Source organism: Colias philodice, chromosome 1 (genome assembly GCF_061535455.1).
Source record: "Colias philodice isolate Cphi_HAF_F1 chromosome 1, ilColPhil1 Martin Lab GWU primary, whole genome shotgun sequence".
Taxonomy (NCBI): Eukaryota; Metazoa; Arthropoda; class Insecta; order Lepidoptera; family Pieridae; genus Colias; species Colias philodice.
Window position 1 is genome coordinate 9083865 of NC_143086.1, and position 14152 is coordinate 9098016.

At 33.6% G+C, this 14152-nt stretch overlaps 1 protein-coding gene across 2 annotated transcripts; it reads left to right on the top strand.

Annotated features, from left to right (window-relative positions):
* The first annotated feature begins 418 nt into the window (after nucleotides 1-418).
* Nucleotides 419-12457, top strand: LOC149491279 (galactose mutarotase-like). 2 transcript variants are annotated; one of them, XM_089697869.1, is made up of 10 exons: nucleotides 424-900; nucleotides 3029-3122; nucleotides 3208-3371; nucleotides 4574-4783; nucleotides 5566-5653; nucleotides 6610-6757; nucleotides 9326-9431; nucleotides 10122-10217; nucleotides 10442-10552; nucleotides 12303-12457. In XM_089697869.1, the coding sequence occupies exons 1-10, from the start codon at nucleotides 583-585 to the stop codon at nucleotides 12393-12395; spliced, it is 1428 nt and encodes a 475-aa protein (XP_089553995.1). In that variant the 5' UTR covers nucleotides 424-582; the 3' UTR covers nucleotides 12396-12457. The 2 variants fall into 2 exon arrangements, with proteins under 2 accessions (XP_089554002.1, XP_089553995.1); XM_089697876.1 differs by lacking the exon at nucleotides 10122-10217 and having other exon boundaries at nucleotides 419-900.
* The last annotated feature ends 1695 nt before the right edge of the window (nucleotides 12458-14152 follow it).

Genomic DNA, 14152 nt, shown 5'->3' on the forward strand with positions numbered 1-14152 from the left:
GTAAGAGACCATGACAATGACACGGTAAAATATGAAAATGAATACTTTGAAAATGAGTTTCATTCCTTTATTTGTTTTAATCAAGAATAAATAGCCTACAGACCTTATTCAAAGACTGTGAAATTTATTGAAACAAACGTGCCAACTAAGTTTAAGAATATTTACGTTTTATTTAAAAATATTCTTATAACTAAAATTCTAGTACTGTGTTACTAGAGTTAGAAGCTGTACGCCTCAGAAATGGCTCGACTGATTTTTTATGAACTTTCTGTGTAAATTCGGCAGGTTTGAGAATAGGTCGTTAACTATTTCTTACTTAATCCAAAGTGATAAGGGTGCAGAAAAACTTTTGCCGGGTCGGTTTCTATTTATATTAACTTTTTTATATTGTTGCCCTATCACTTCAGTAATGTGCAGTAATATATATACTTTTTATTCCCTTTACACCAGCACAGTTTGATCAAAATTTAAAAAGTAACTTGTCATTCAAAAGCATTTTTCAAAATTATCGTTTTATAAATACATGTAAAAATAATCAATTTTATAATCTTTTTATACAAACTTTACTAAATTCCTGTAAAAATGGCTGACACTGAGGCAGACGATAAAGCAAGTGGCGATGGGGCATCGGAACAGAAACAGGAAGAGCAACCGGCCTCTGAACCTCAGCCACCTGCCAAAATTCCGGACGTAGAACTAATTGTAGATGGATTTGGTTTCATGCCTAAAGACTATCCTCGGGCCGCTAAAAGCACATCTTCAAATGTATTCACAAAGTCTTCCAAAATATTGAAAGAAATTAAAGGTCCAGAAGGTGAACATAGTCCTTGTGCGTCGAGTACTAACATTGATATTGTTAGAAGGTACACTTGGAAGACTAAAAATAGAATGACTGTTCAGGTAAACACGGTTAAATATTTGATTCGATGTCCCCGAATTTCATTATTTTGTGCTGTTTAATCGATAGCTGGTAGTGGATTTTCTTAACAAACTGCTTTTCTTTTCCAACAAAAATGCGTAGTTTTTGTGAAAATCGAAAATGAAAATTATTTTTTTTAAGGTTATTTTTGTACTAAAAACGACACTTTTATACCATTGTCGTATTAAAACTTCTAGTAATCTCGCACACAGGCAATATTTTTAAATATAATGCCGTATTATTAATTTATTTATAACAATTTCTTAAATTATATTACCTGGAAAATGTAAGTTTGTATTTACCACGTATTTACGACATGCCATTATAGATAATAAATGTTATATTATGACGCGTTCACAATTGTAGATAATAAATATAATTCGAAAGTGATTTTTAAAATGAATTTGTCAAAAATAATTTTAAGGACAGCGCTAGTCGTCCGCTAAACGGATGAATAAAATAAATTAGTTGTCCGATTACCGGATGAATAAAATAATAATTCTTTAGAGAACTGCCGCACGTATTATAGGTTTTTTGTGGGGGGAGGAGAGGGGGGAGGAGGGCACACGTAGGTATTTGATTTTTTTTGCGCGTCGACGGAGCCCCGCTTCGCGGGGCTCCTATTTCTGTGTAGTTTTTTTTTTAAGAAACCTAACCTAACCTAACCTAACGGCTAACCTAACCTAACCTAACGGCTAACCTAACCTAAACTTGATTTTTTTTTGCGCGTCGACGGAGCCCCGCTTCGCGGGGCTCCTGTTTCTGTGTAGTTTTTTTTTTAAGAAACCTAACCTAACCTAACCTAACGGCTAACCTAACCTAAACTTGATTTTTTTTGCGCGTCGACGGAGCCCCGCTTCGCGGGGCTCCTATTTCTGTGTAGTTTTTTTTTTAAGAAACCTAACCTAACCTAACCTAAACCTAACCTAACGAATTGAGGGCGAATATCTCGGCCATTTTTGATTTTAGAGAAAAGTTGTTCCTATAAAACATGCTTATATTAGCGTAATCTTTACGATAAAACAATAATAAATAGGTGTTATAATGACACCAACTCCATCAAAAATTTTCTAAGTCCTGAGCCCCCTTTGCTTTAGTCCAACCCAACTAGCTTTAGTGTTAAAAGGTTATCTAGTAATCCGAATAATCGGACGATTAAATTATTTTATTCATCCGGTAATCGGACGACTAATTTATTTTATTCATCCGTTTAGCGGACGACTAGACACTTCGTAATTTTAATTTAGATAGCATTTGATAATCACAAAAATTTTACGATACATAAATAAAATACAAACAGGTTGTTTAAACCTACGTAGTTTTTTTTTGTTTGAGTGGGAATCGCCCTAAAGTCGCTTCTGGCACTCGCCGGCCGCTGCCGCGGCACGCTCGCTTCGCTCGCTCGGCTCGTGCGGCAGTTCAACAGTTAACCTAACACGCTCGTCGCTTCGCTCCTCGCTACCTATTTGAATACTAAAAGTAAAAGTTAATCGATTTTTAAAACTGAAGCAAGTGAGCTATAAAAAAAACATTAAAAATTAAAATGTATCATTTATACTCTATGATAAGCTAGTATATTTGTATTGCTAATCTGTGATCTGCGTCATATTAACTAATCTGTGTTATCTGTGGCTTGTTGTGAATACAAAATATGGAACGATTTTTGGCTATACTAAATTGTTAAAATACTATTTTGACAAAATAAATTGTAATATGTAAATAAAGTAATAGGTACGTAAATATATTTAAAAATAATGCGTGTGAGTGTGATAATTAGACATTTTGATACTATAATGGCTTAAGATTTTACTTTAAGTTGCGTTTTTAGTACAAAAATAACCTTAAAAAATATCATTTTCAATTTCGATTTTCACAAAAACTACGCATTTTTGATGGAAAAGAAAAGCAGTTTGTTAAGAAAATCCACTACCAGCTATCGATTAAACAACACAAAATAATGAAATTCGGGGACATCGAATGTAATATGCAGCCGTAAACACATTGGTCTCTACTGCGAATATATTCCTATTTGTGCTTCGTGTATCTCTTACATTTTTATTTTTTAGTATAAAATGTCTAGAATAAAATATGTCTTAAAATAATGTCTAGATCATCACATATGGCGCTACTATTACAATGATTCAAGTACCGGATCGGAAGGGAGTGCCTGATGATGTTGTTGCAGGGTTCGATACCTTAGAAGGTATTTATGATCTGAATGGTTATTCAGAATGTGATATTAGATAATTTAAACTAGTTAGTAGAGTTAAATCTTTTCGATTTCCTAGAATACTTCCAGACAAGAAATCCTTACTTTGGCGCGACTATAGGGCGGTATGCAAATTACATTAGAGAAGGTACAATGGTTGTAAAACCATCAGGGCGGATGTACATGCTATCTACGAACAGAGGTCATAATCATTATAATGGTGGCTATATGGGATTCGATAAGGTAAATAATGCTTAAACAAAAAATAAAATAATTTACTGAACTATATAATTTTGGTTGAACTTCACCAGCTTTATGAATTTTTAAAAAAAGAGGTTTATGCGAATAGAGACGATCAATAATATTTTTGATCGAATATATTATTTGGTTAACATAGTATAGTATATGTATAGTATAGAAATAGAGCGGTTAAACAGGGCGCATAAAGCAAAATAACCAATCTTCTATTAGATGATACGTGTAATATGCAAGACCAAATCTAAAAAATAAAATATATATCAAACTAGATGATATGTTCAACGATTCTGTTTAATCAAAAACATAAAATATTAAAATTTACTCGATAAAAAAAAATCACCAAGTTAGCTCTAATTTTCACACTTTTACGTTTTCTACTTGACATGGTAATACTTATTATGATTTTTTTTTCATAAACAATTATATTAAAACATTTTCAAGATATTTGTCAGAGCATTTTGTGTAATTACTTTTAGTTTTGGTCTTATCTGCGATAAACCACTTTTATCGTGACAAAATCAAACGTTTATCTCGAGAAAAAAAGAGCGCCAAAAGTGGTTTATCGCAGATAAAACCAAAACTAAAAGTAATTACACAAAATGCTCTGACAAATATCTTGCAAATGTTTTAATATAATTGTTTATGAAAAAAAAATCATAATAAGTATTACCATGTCAAGTAGAAAACGTAAAAGTGTGAAAATTAGAGCTAACTTGGTGATTTTTTTTTATCGAGTAAATTTTAATATTTTATGTTTTTGATTAAACAGAATCGTTGAACATATCATCTAGTTTGATACATATTTTATTACCCGACTGCCAAAGAAGGAGGGTAATGTTTTTCGAGTGTATGTAAGTATGTATGTATGTCTTTTCCTTTGTGACCACCTGTAGCCTAAACGGCTTGATGGGTTTTGATGTATGAGGTATCGTTAGATTTGTCTTGATTACGGGAGTGTCATAGGATACATTTTATCCTAAAAGTCCCACGGGATAAAGACATAATAATTGTTTTACTCTTTTTTTAGTGTGCAGTCGGGTATTTTGTTTTTTTAATAATAATTCTTGTTTTTTAGATTTGGTCTTGCATATTACACGTATCATCTAATAGAAGATTGGTTATTTTGCTTTATGCGCCCCCTTAAAAAAAGAAAATTCTACGTTAAAAGAATTTCTTCCAAATTACAGGTCAATTGGCGTTCATATGTGGTTGGGAACAAAGTGATAATGAGCCATGTTTCTGAGAGATTTCACGAAGGTTACCCTGGGACACTGATGGCTCAAGTCGCTTTCGAAGTCACTTGCGAGAACACCCTTAAAATAGAAATGAAGTGCACTACCAGTGAACCTACTATTGTCAACTTGAGCAACGCACCATACTTCAATCTGGCTGGTCATGTACGTTATGTTTCATATTTATTTCTTTACTTCAATAATGTTATAGACAGGAATTATTTGTTTATGTTTATAGTTTTTACTACGCTGACTGAATAGATGCAATAGATTTTTAAATTTATTCCAGTATCTACATCCAGCAACATAAGGGTATAAAAAGTTTTGCATATCACAAATAATGCTCGGATTGATTTTCTTTATTGACAAGTAGATGGTCATGTTTCTTGTCCTACTAGATCACAACTTTTTTGTTTTCCCAAGGAAATAAAGCTAGAACATATTTTTTACACTCACGCTCTAAGCATTGCAAGGAGCATAACAGTCTATAGTGCTTATACACATTTTCTGTCACATATAAACTAAATTTCCAGTAAATAGCTATTACGATATACAATAATTCAATTTTAAGTGATTTTGGGCGTGCCAAATACCAGATCGTGTTTAGCACGTCTAAAATACCGATTTCTCTAATGTCTGCTATTCACGTAGAATTTAGTAATTTGCGGGAGCAAAAAATTAAACTCAAACTAACCGTTTTCTATATCGTCTATAGGTTGAAAATTTCGGTTTTATTTTATTAATTTCTTACCTTGAATTGAATCGTTATATATTATAATCGAATCTGATTTCCTATATTATTTTTAATTGAAAAGTAATAGACATTACGTGATATCACGCTATTGAATATATCCGGGTTTATCTGCGATTAATGAATTAATTGTTACAAATGGAAACCAACAAAGTGTAATCTCGGTAGATTAATTACACCATTTTTGTGGTTTCAGCATGCGGGCTGCGAAACTATGTATGACCATATATTCACTATCAATGCGGACAAGTACACGGCTGTAGACGAAGAAGGTCTCGTAACAGGTAAATTATTAACATTATATTAAAGTTAATGCTCTGTACACGCATAATCACTCTTGTATGTAAACAGGATTTCTCGCGGAGGTAGGAAACATTAAGTATTGAAAGTCGTTGATGCATCTAGTTGTAAGTTTCGGTGTATTCTTTGAAATATCTGTTCAGTGTACTTTTAAAATAATTTGGAAAATCCAAAAGTGCACGCCTCATAATTTTTTTTTAATAAATATTTATTAATTATTATTTTTGTTTATTTAATAACAATTAAACCACATCGAATCAGACCCTGAAAAATGAAAGGGTTCTATTCCTGAGCATACTCAAGCGTAAGAGAAAAAAAAAGACTCGATTAGTAAAGTATTTCGGTCGCTATCGTGTTAACAAGAAAAAGGATCCGCACATACAGACACACGGACGTCCAAGACAGAACTTTTTTAAACTGTTTTTTAACTAGTTTAAATAACAAAAATGACATCAAAAATATCATGAACGTTAAAAATAGTGTTTTTTCTTAATATGTGTGTGTATGTATTATCTTACAAGTGCAATGTATGATACATAAAGACATTTTAAGTTTGAAAAATCAGATGTTTTGCGCGAAGTGACAGTAGTACCCACCTCAACGCTTCGCTTATGAGGCAATATCGTCACATCATGGAGTCAGGCGACTATTTTGGTATCTTTGAATCTTGCCAACGAAGTTTCACTTCTGACACGTGTGCTCGGCATACACGCTCTTTTTTAAATTATAACCTTTATTAGTCATCTACACCTACCTAATAGATCTTACATTATCTAGAAAGTGTAAAATACCTCTAAATTTAAACAAAAGTAGAGTATACACTATACACAGGAATTATGGAAACGGATCCCAAAACTTGTACTACAATAAGAATAATTTTATCCGTATTAATTTTTTCCTCTGGAACTTTTGGAAGATGATAAAAAACCTTGTATTTCAGGGGAAAAGAAAATAGTTGGCGGTACAGCATACGACTTCAGAGTGCCTCGAGTCCTCAGGACCATGTTACCTCGCATACCCTTGGGAGGCTATGATGTCAACTTTTGCATCTCTCAAGGCACCGAACAGGACTTGACGTTTCAATCTCGGTATGTAGTACCGTACGATCCGTACGATCACAGTAACTGGTGGCCAGCGACAGCCACTTAACACCTTCTATCATATATTTTGTATAGACGCACCGCATGCGTGTAGCCTATGGCGACCACTCGCGCTGAAGTTGTGTCAAGTGTCTGTGGTCGGTGGCCCGTTTGCACCGACCCTTATAGTAAACTAGCTGTTGACCCGCGAAGCTACCTAGGTAGAGTTATCGAATTTTTAACACAGTTAATGTCCATGTGCTGACAAATTCATTAAACTGAAAATCATTGAAATCCATTCAAACATTTGTGAGTTACGAGTTGTAACTAATTATACGATTTTATTTTATCGTATAGGAGCTACCAACGTTGACAAGAGAGAATTTTAGTATAGTTGGTTTTTTGATATACTGTTTCTCTTCCTATTTCGGTTAGAGTCCGGGCTGTCTGGCTGGCCGCAATGGTTGCGTTTATTAGTGCGCATCTTATCTGCACAGGAAAATATCCGTAATTTAAAATCATTTATTAACGCGTAATTTTTAATCTTTTGCCTTTAGATAGATCCATCAGACATAATTTTTTTATTGCAAGACGTTTTTTTCGTTGTTAAATAGGTGCCAGACGCAATTTTTTATTTCAAAATCATTAAAATGTCATCGAAATAAGTGAAATTCCATCAACATGAGTCCCCGTGAAGGATATACTATGTATAATATCATAGAAATCTAAATAACAAGGCAATAGAAGTCGTAAGCGCGCGTGAAATTGTCGCCGCTCAGGTAGTTACCATACCACCACCATACCACCAGTGCGTTCGTCGCTCTTCAGTTGTTCATGAAACGTGCGTGAGTAAACATGGTGTGTTACAGCATTTCCCAGTGCGGAAATTCTTCCATAAATTGTAATTATACTAATAAAGGAATAAAATTTCACCGGTAAGTATTTTTGTTTATAAATATTGCCGTTTTTCCTTATAATTATAGAATATTTACAAGTATTACGAGTGTCACCATAGTAATCGAAATAACAATGAATGACACAGTCGACCATTCTTATTATCACGTTTAACACAAATTTCAACCTTATTTCTATAAGTTTATGTTCAAAGTTATATCTATTGAAAATTGACAACCTCTGTTGTAGAAAAGCCGATTTTTTTTCGTATTGGAGCAAAAATAAACGAAACGTCTCATATACTTAGGGATGTTATTCTACGGCATCTGTGTCATACTATTTCTATACTACTTTTAATCAATTATTCCGCAACGCCGTACAAAAATAATGGAGACAAGGGGAGAAAATCTCTACCTGAACCTTCGAATTCTCATCTGCACTCAGGTGGACAGCTTACAAGTGACGTCATAGTGCTGAATCTTATTATTTTATGCTCTTATATCGTTCTAGATAGGTCACCTGGTGGGTCAAATGACCCATAATTTTTTCAACACGGGCCTGTAGTCTACTTCTATGTGTCTTGTTATTTAGATTTCTATGGTATAATATTCATTTTACTATTTACAATTTTTTAGCAACAATCTACCATGGTGCCTCCTTTTCCCAACGAAGCTCAAATAGGACGTTAATGTAAACTTGATAAAAACCAAATATCATCAAATTCATATTAATACCCAAAAGTGTAATAAATATGAAACCATCTAATAAAAATATTAGTTTACTAATTATTCAATATAAGTATTAAAAAAAGGATAATATAATATAAGTAATAAAGTTATTACTTACCTTTTAAGCGGACTCATGTTGATGTAATTTCACTTATTTCGATGACATTTTAATTATTTTGAAATAAAAATTGCGTATGGCACCTAGGTATTTAACAACGAAAAAAACGTCTTGCAATAAAAAAAATATGTCTGATGGATCTATCTAAAGGCAAAAGATTAAAAATTACGCGTTAATAAATGACTTTAAATTACGGATATTTTCCTGTGCGCACTAATAAACGCAACCACTACCGCCAGCCAGACAGCCCGGACTCTTAACCGAAATAGCAAAAGAAACAGTGTATCAAAAACCCAACTATACTAAAATGACTTTTTTTAAAACGTTAATAGCTCCCGTACCCATTTATGTTTAGAGATTACATCAAAATATGGAAGACGTTTTTTGTAGTTGTTGTAATAAATGGCATAAGTCTGTATGTAATCATTTCATAACGTTAAGTTGCGCATAATATGATGCCAATGTAAAACAATTATTTTAAAATGAATTCGAAGTATAGAAGGGATTTTTTTAACATTGAGGATTATAAACGGCAACAATAAGATTCTTGCAAATTAGATATTAAAATGCAAAAGCCATTAATTATTTAGATAATTTATTTTTTTGGTTTGAAGTCGCATCACTTAACTATATATAATATACTCAATGTATTGCGAGTTTCTATAAAATCTTCTGCCCACCAATAAATGATCTTCGATTTTATCTTTAGTTTATTATTATCAATTTACTGGTTCATCGAAAGATGGGCTACCTTTCATGAACCATTGACCAATTCACATAATAGTTGGAAGACGAATCGTCGACGTAGTTACTTACTTGTCTTCTATCTATTTTTAGTGTACTCCACCCTGGGTCTGGCAGAGTATTGGAGGTATATAGCAGTCAACCTGGTATGCAATTTTACACGGGCAATTTGCTTCCTGATCCTGATAAGATCGTTGAGGTACTTACAGTTCAATTTTATAGCAATTGGAGTCACATACAAGTGAACGCAATTTTATGTTCATCTTTTCGACTAGATACTATTACAAAATTCTTAGATATTTATGCCTTATTTACTCATTAATAATGGATGGCGTAATAGGTCCATATTAAGTGGTACGCGCTGGTAGCGTAAGACATCATCTGATACATTTTAAAATAAACAATATTTTATTTTTAAATAATTATCATCGTCACCTCAGTGCCCTTGTCCCACATTCAATTGCATGTTTATCAAATTATACATTATACACATGTTATATAATAACTGTATAATTTGGCTAAAAACTATGTTTGTTAGATTCCTTAACGTTCCTATACGGCGTACTTTGTACTTCGCTCAGCAGTTTTATTATAGGATATTGGGAAATATTTGGATTCTGCAAAGATGGTGAAAAGAAAATATAATTTTAATATGATATTGAGAAATATTTAGTCATGGTTATTATATTTGTCGAAAACATGTTTATTTTTATCCAAACACTGATTCAGGTGATCAATTTCCGTGATCTTCCGGAGGAATAAGTATTGCCTTTAAGCCGATGCATTTAGATATCAATTGATCAATTTTTTTCGAGCCAGTTATTAATTGTTAGTTAATGTGTGGGTCATCAGTCAAAACGATTTATATATAATTTTTTTTGCGATATAGGAAGCTGAGGTGGCCGGTGAGGAACACAAGTCTGAGAGTGAAGCAAGCAGTAAATCGAGTGCGAATGGCGAGGAGGCGAATGAAGAGGAAAGTGAGGTGAATATCTCAGTGTTCTAGAAAATTCTAGTTAAACCTACACCAACACACTTCATGTAGGTAATCTATTTTCCGCTCAACCTTAAAATAATGGTGTAAAATTAATACATTCCATAGTCAGAATCATTTTCGAACGTAAATCAAATCCTTCTGGAATTGCTTTGTACTTCTAACATTTATTTTAACATTTGTGTAAGCGTAATAAACGTATATTTTTTTTTCAGGGGAAGAAGAGTTTTAGATACGTGCCCCTTATGGGCAAACAGGGCACTCACTACAAAAAGCATGGATTGTTCTGTTTGATGCCCCAAAACTACCCTGATGCAGTCAACAATGTGAGTAGAGAGTCTCTTTGATATTTTTAAATTTGTATTTAAACAGTTTGGATTTGTGGTCGTCATTAAATTCTGTCCGATTAAAAACTGGTTATCGTCATCATCAGTTGATACATGCTTCCATTGCAAGGATACAGACATCCTCTTAGGTTTTAGTAGCGTTAGCTACTAACTATTAAGTATACTGTGGTTTTAGGCCTTAATCCAACACGCTGGCCAAAGTGCGAGTTAGCAGACCACTTTCATTCCATCGTTTCTGAAAGTGGTAATATGGATAATAATGTGCAGATAAATTTTTATAATCATTATATTTATTTCTTGCTCCTCTGGTCTCGAACCCCGACTTTATGATTTGAGTAATTTTTTGAGGTCTGCACCACTGAGCCACCAGTAGTCCAATAAATTAGCTACTTATTCGCAACTTTTATCATTACTAGCTGTTTAGTTTATTATACTTTGATCAATCGTACAGTTGTAAATATGGATTTATTATTTTAATATCGACTGGGGAGATGTATTTCACTTTTGACCGATTTCTATCCTGTGCCAGTTATTTTTTTGTTGGTTTGTTACTTCGAAGCCTCCCTGGTACCAAACCGAGGGCACACACACTGAACACTTGAACAGGCACCTAACGATGTTTACAATTTTACGGTGGCATAATATAATCATATAAAACCATATTATACAGGGTGTCCCAGCAACGGTATACTAGGCCCCAAGGAGGTTATAGTTTTGCATACGCTGAGTTCGTAAAAAATACTTATAAAATTCCACACGATTTTTTTTGACAAATAGATGAATTCTTAAAACTATGTGTACACCCCTAACAAGCAACCCGTTCAACTTGGCCACCCGCACGTGGGCTATCGTTTAAGATTATATTTTTATAGACAACATGCTCACATTAGCGAAGCTGTATATGCCGGCTGCGCGAAGCTAGAGACGAAAACATGGATTTTAAGGAAAAATTAAGCAAAAAAATTTTGGCGTAATTATGTTGTTTAAGTATTTTTTACGTGATCAGTGTATGCAAAACTGAAAATCCCTTCGCGCTTAGTATACCAATAGTGGGACACCCTGTATAAGCCGTGCATATTAAATTATAACGTTGTGATGCAACTACTACAATAAAAACTGTCAAAACACACGATTGTTTACAAGACAGCTGTCATTCAAAAGAGCATGCTTTTAGTGCAATTACGTGAAAACCGTAGATGTTTTTACCGAAGCATCTGTTTCGAAATGAACCAGGAAACGTAATTTTATGGTAATATATATCATTTAAATTTTACAGTTTTTACTATCTTCGGAGCGGGTCATTTTGATTTGTAAAATTATTATGTGAAAATAAATTATTTATTTATTTAGGTATTTATTTAAATCCTGATAAGTGGTTGTTACGAAAGGTTAGGGTTCGAGTTAAATGAATGTAGGTACAAAAATTACGTTATTCATAGATATTTCAGTTTATCTGCAGATAGTGATAACAATGTCCAAACAAGAAATTCGACAATATTTGAATATCTAGCAACATGTACTTGCCAAACATAGTTAACTGGATCTTCATAGGGGGTCTATATTATGTGCCTGTACTCTGTAGTGGCTGTAGTGGGATCAATTAATAATAATGCTGATGATGACGATGAATTTATTAAGAAATTTTTATTTAAAAAATTATCGATGAAAAGTTTATATATTACTGTGTACTTTTGAGCGGATATTTATGAATCTTATTTAAAATTTTCAGAAAAACTTCCCGAACTCTGTATTGAATCCCGGAGAAGTCTACGTCCATCGTATACAGTACAAATTTGGTATATTACTTGGAAAATATATTTAATAAGTAAAAATCGTATATGTTGTAAGAAAATGTTGTGGTGAATAAATTGTTGTGAAATCGTTTTTAATTTCTTTCATTCAACCTACTCTCTATTAAATGACAGCCCGCCCACCCGCTTGATGAGCTTTCTTTAAATTGTGTTCCTGTCTGAATATCAATCGAAAGTAGCGTTAGTTACTTAGTGAAAGTACCATCAAAATCGGTCTAGCACTTCCAGAGCTTAACCGGAACTAACAGAAAAAATTATATTTGTTACATAATATTATACATGTATATTTAACATTAAGTAAAAGCGGTTATTATAATAATTTAACTAACAGACACTCCGCTCATATTATTTGTAAAGATAACAAGTTGGTCAAATATATGTCTGAATTCCTACTAAATAATAATCGATGCTAAAACTATATTGTTTGGTGTTGTATGTCTGAATAATTAATAACTTCCTACCGGTGTTGCGTGTATATTTGTTTTAGCTAAAAAAATCTAATTAAGCATGATCGAACTCACCTATCGTTATTGTCGATGTGTTTAAAAAGTATGTAAGTTAATGTTTGGATGAAATAAATATTGCCGATTATAATATACATGGTCTTTTCTTGTAACAAAAATTTTCGAATTTACCGATAGCCCATAAAAAAGAAGTAGGCGGTAGTGTCATGCCATACTTTTCCGGTGTGACTTACAGCCCGCCATACCGACGCGAATGTGTTGATTTAAAAAACACAATTCAACCATTTGTACCAGGCTAACTTTTGCACAGGTAACCATCGTCGTGCAGCCATTTATGAAAATCGCCATGCCATACTTTTCGGACGATTCCATATGGTCGCCATACCGCCGAAAATCTGCAATTTTTTTTTCTTGCCGAACTTTTTATAAGTACCAGTATTGCATTTGGATTTTTGGAGAGTATTTGATAAAATGTGGCAATTATTATATTTGCCATACTTCTAGTAGGGAGAAAAAGTGCTGCCATACTTGAAAAATTAATTAATTATTTTTATTATTAAAAAAAAATAAAAAAAAAATTTTGCAGATTTACGGCGGTATGGCGACCATTTGGAATCGTCCGAAAAGTATGGCATGGCGATTTTCGTAAATGGCTGCACGACGATGGTTACCTGTGCAAAAGTTAGCCTGGTACAAATGGTTGAATTGTTTTTAGGGTTCCGTACCTCAAAAGGAAAAAACGGAACCCTTATAGGATCACTTTGTTGTCCGTCTGTCCGTCCGTCCGTCCGTACGTCTGTCAAGACCCTTTTTCTCAGGAACGCGTGGAGGTATGAAGCTGAAATTTATATCAATTACTCAGGTCTACTGTCCCTTGAAGCTGTGAAAAAATCAAACTTCTAAGCCAACGCAATCAAAAGATACAGCCGTTTATGCCGCAGATTTTCGACACTTGCAAGGGAATCAAAACCTACAGGGTGCTTCCCGTGAACTCAGAATCTTGAAATTTGGTACGAAGCAACGTCTTATAGCATAGATAAAGGAAAAATTACGAAAACCATAAAAAACCTTGCAGGTTTGTATGGAACCCTCGGTGCGCGAGTCCGACTCGCACTTGGCCGGTTTTTATTTTTTTAAATCAACACATTCGCGTCGGTATGGCGGGCTGTAAGTCACACCGGAAAAGTATGGCATGACACTACCGCCTACTTCTTTTTTATGGGCTATCGGTAAATTCGAAAATTTTTGTGTTACAAATCGTTTGACTTTCGCTATTTTTCCGACGAGTTCGACTAACGCCCACG

Excerpts from the sequence above, each read along its gene's own strand:
- LOC149491279 (XM_089697869.1), top strand. The coding sequence starts at position 583 with ATGGCTGACACTGAGGCAGACGATAAAGCAAGTGGCGATGGGGCATCG. Across the intron at positions 901-3,028 it reads AAAATAGAATGACTGTTCAG|ATCATCACATATGGCGCTAC; the intron begins GTAAACACGGTT and ends AATAATGTCTAG. Across the intron at positions 9,432-10,121 it reads ATCCTGATAAGATCGTTGAG|GAAGCTGAGGTGGCCGGTGA; the intron begins GTACTTACAGTT and ends TTTGCGATATAG.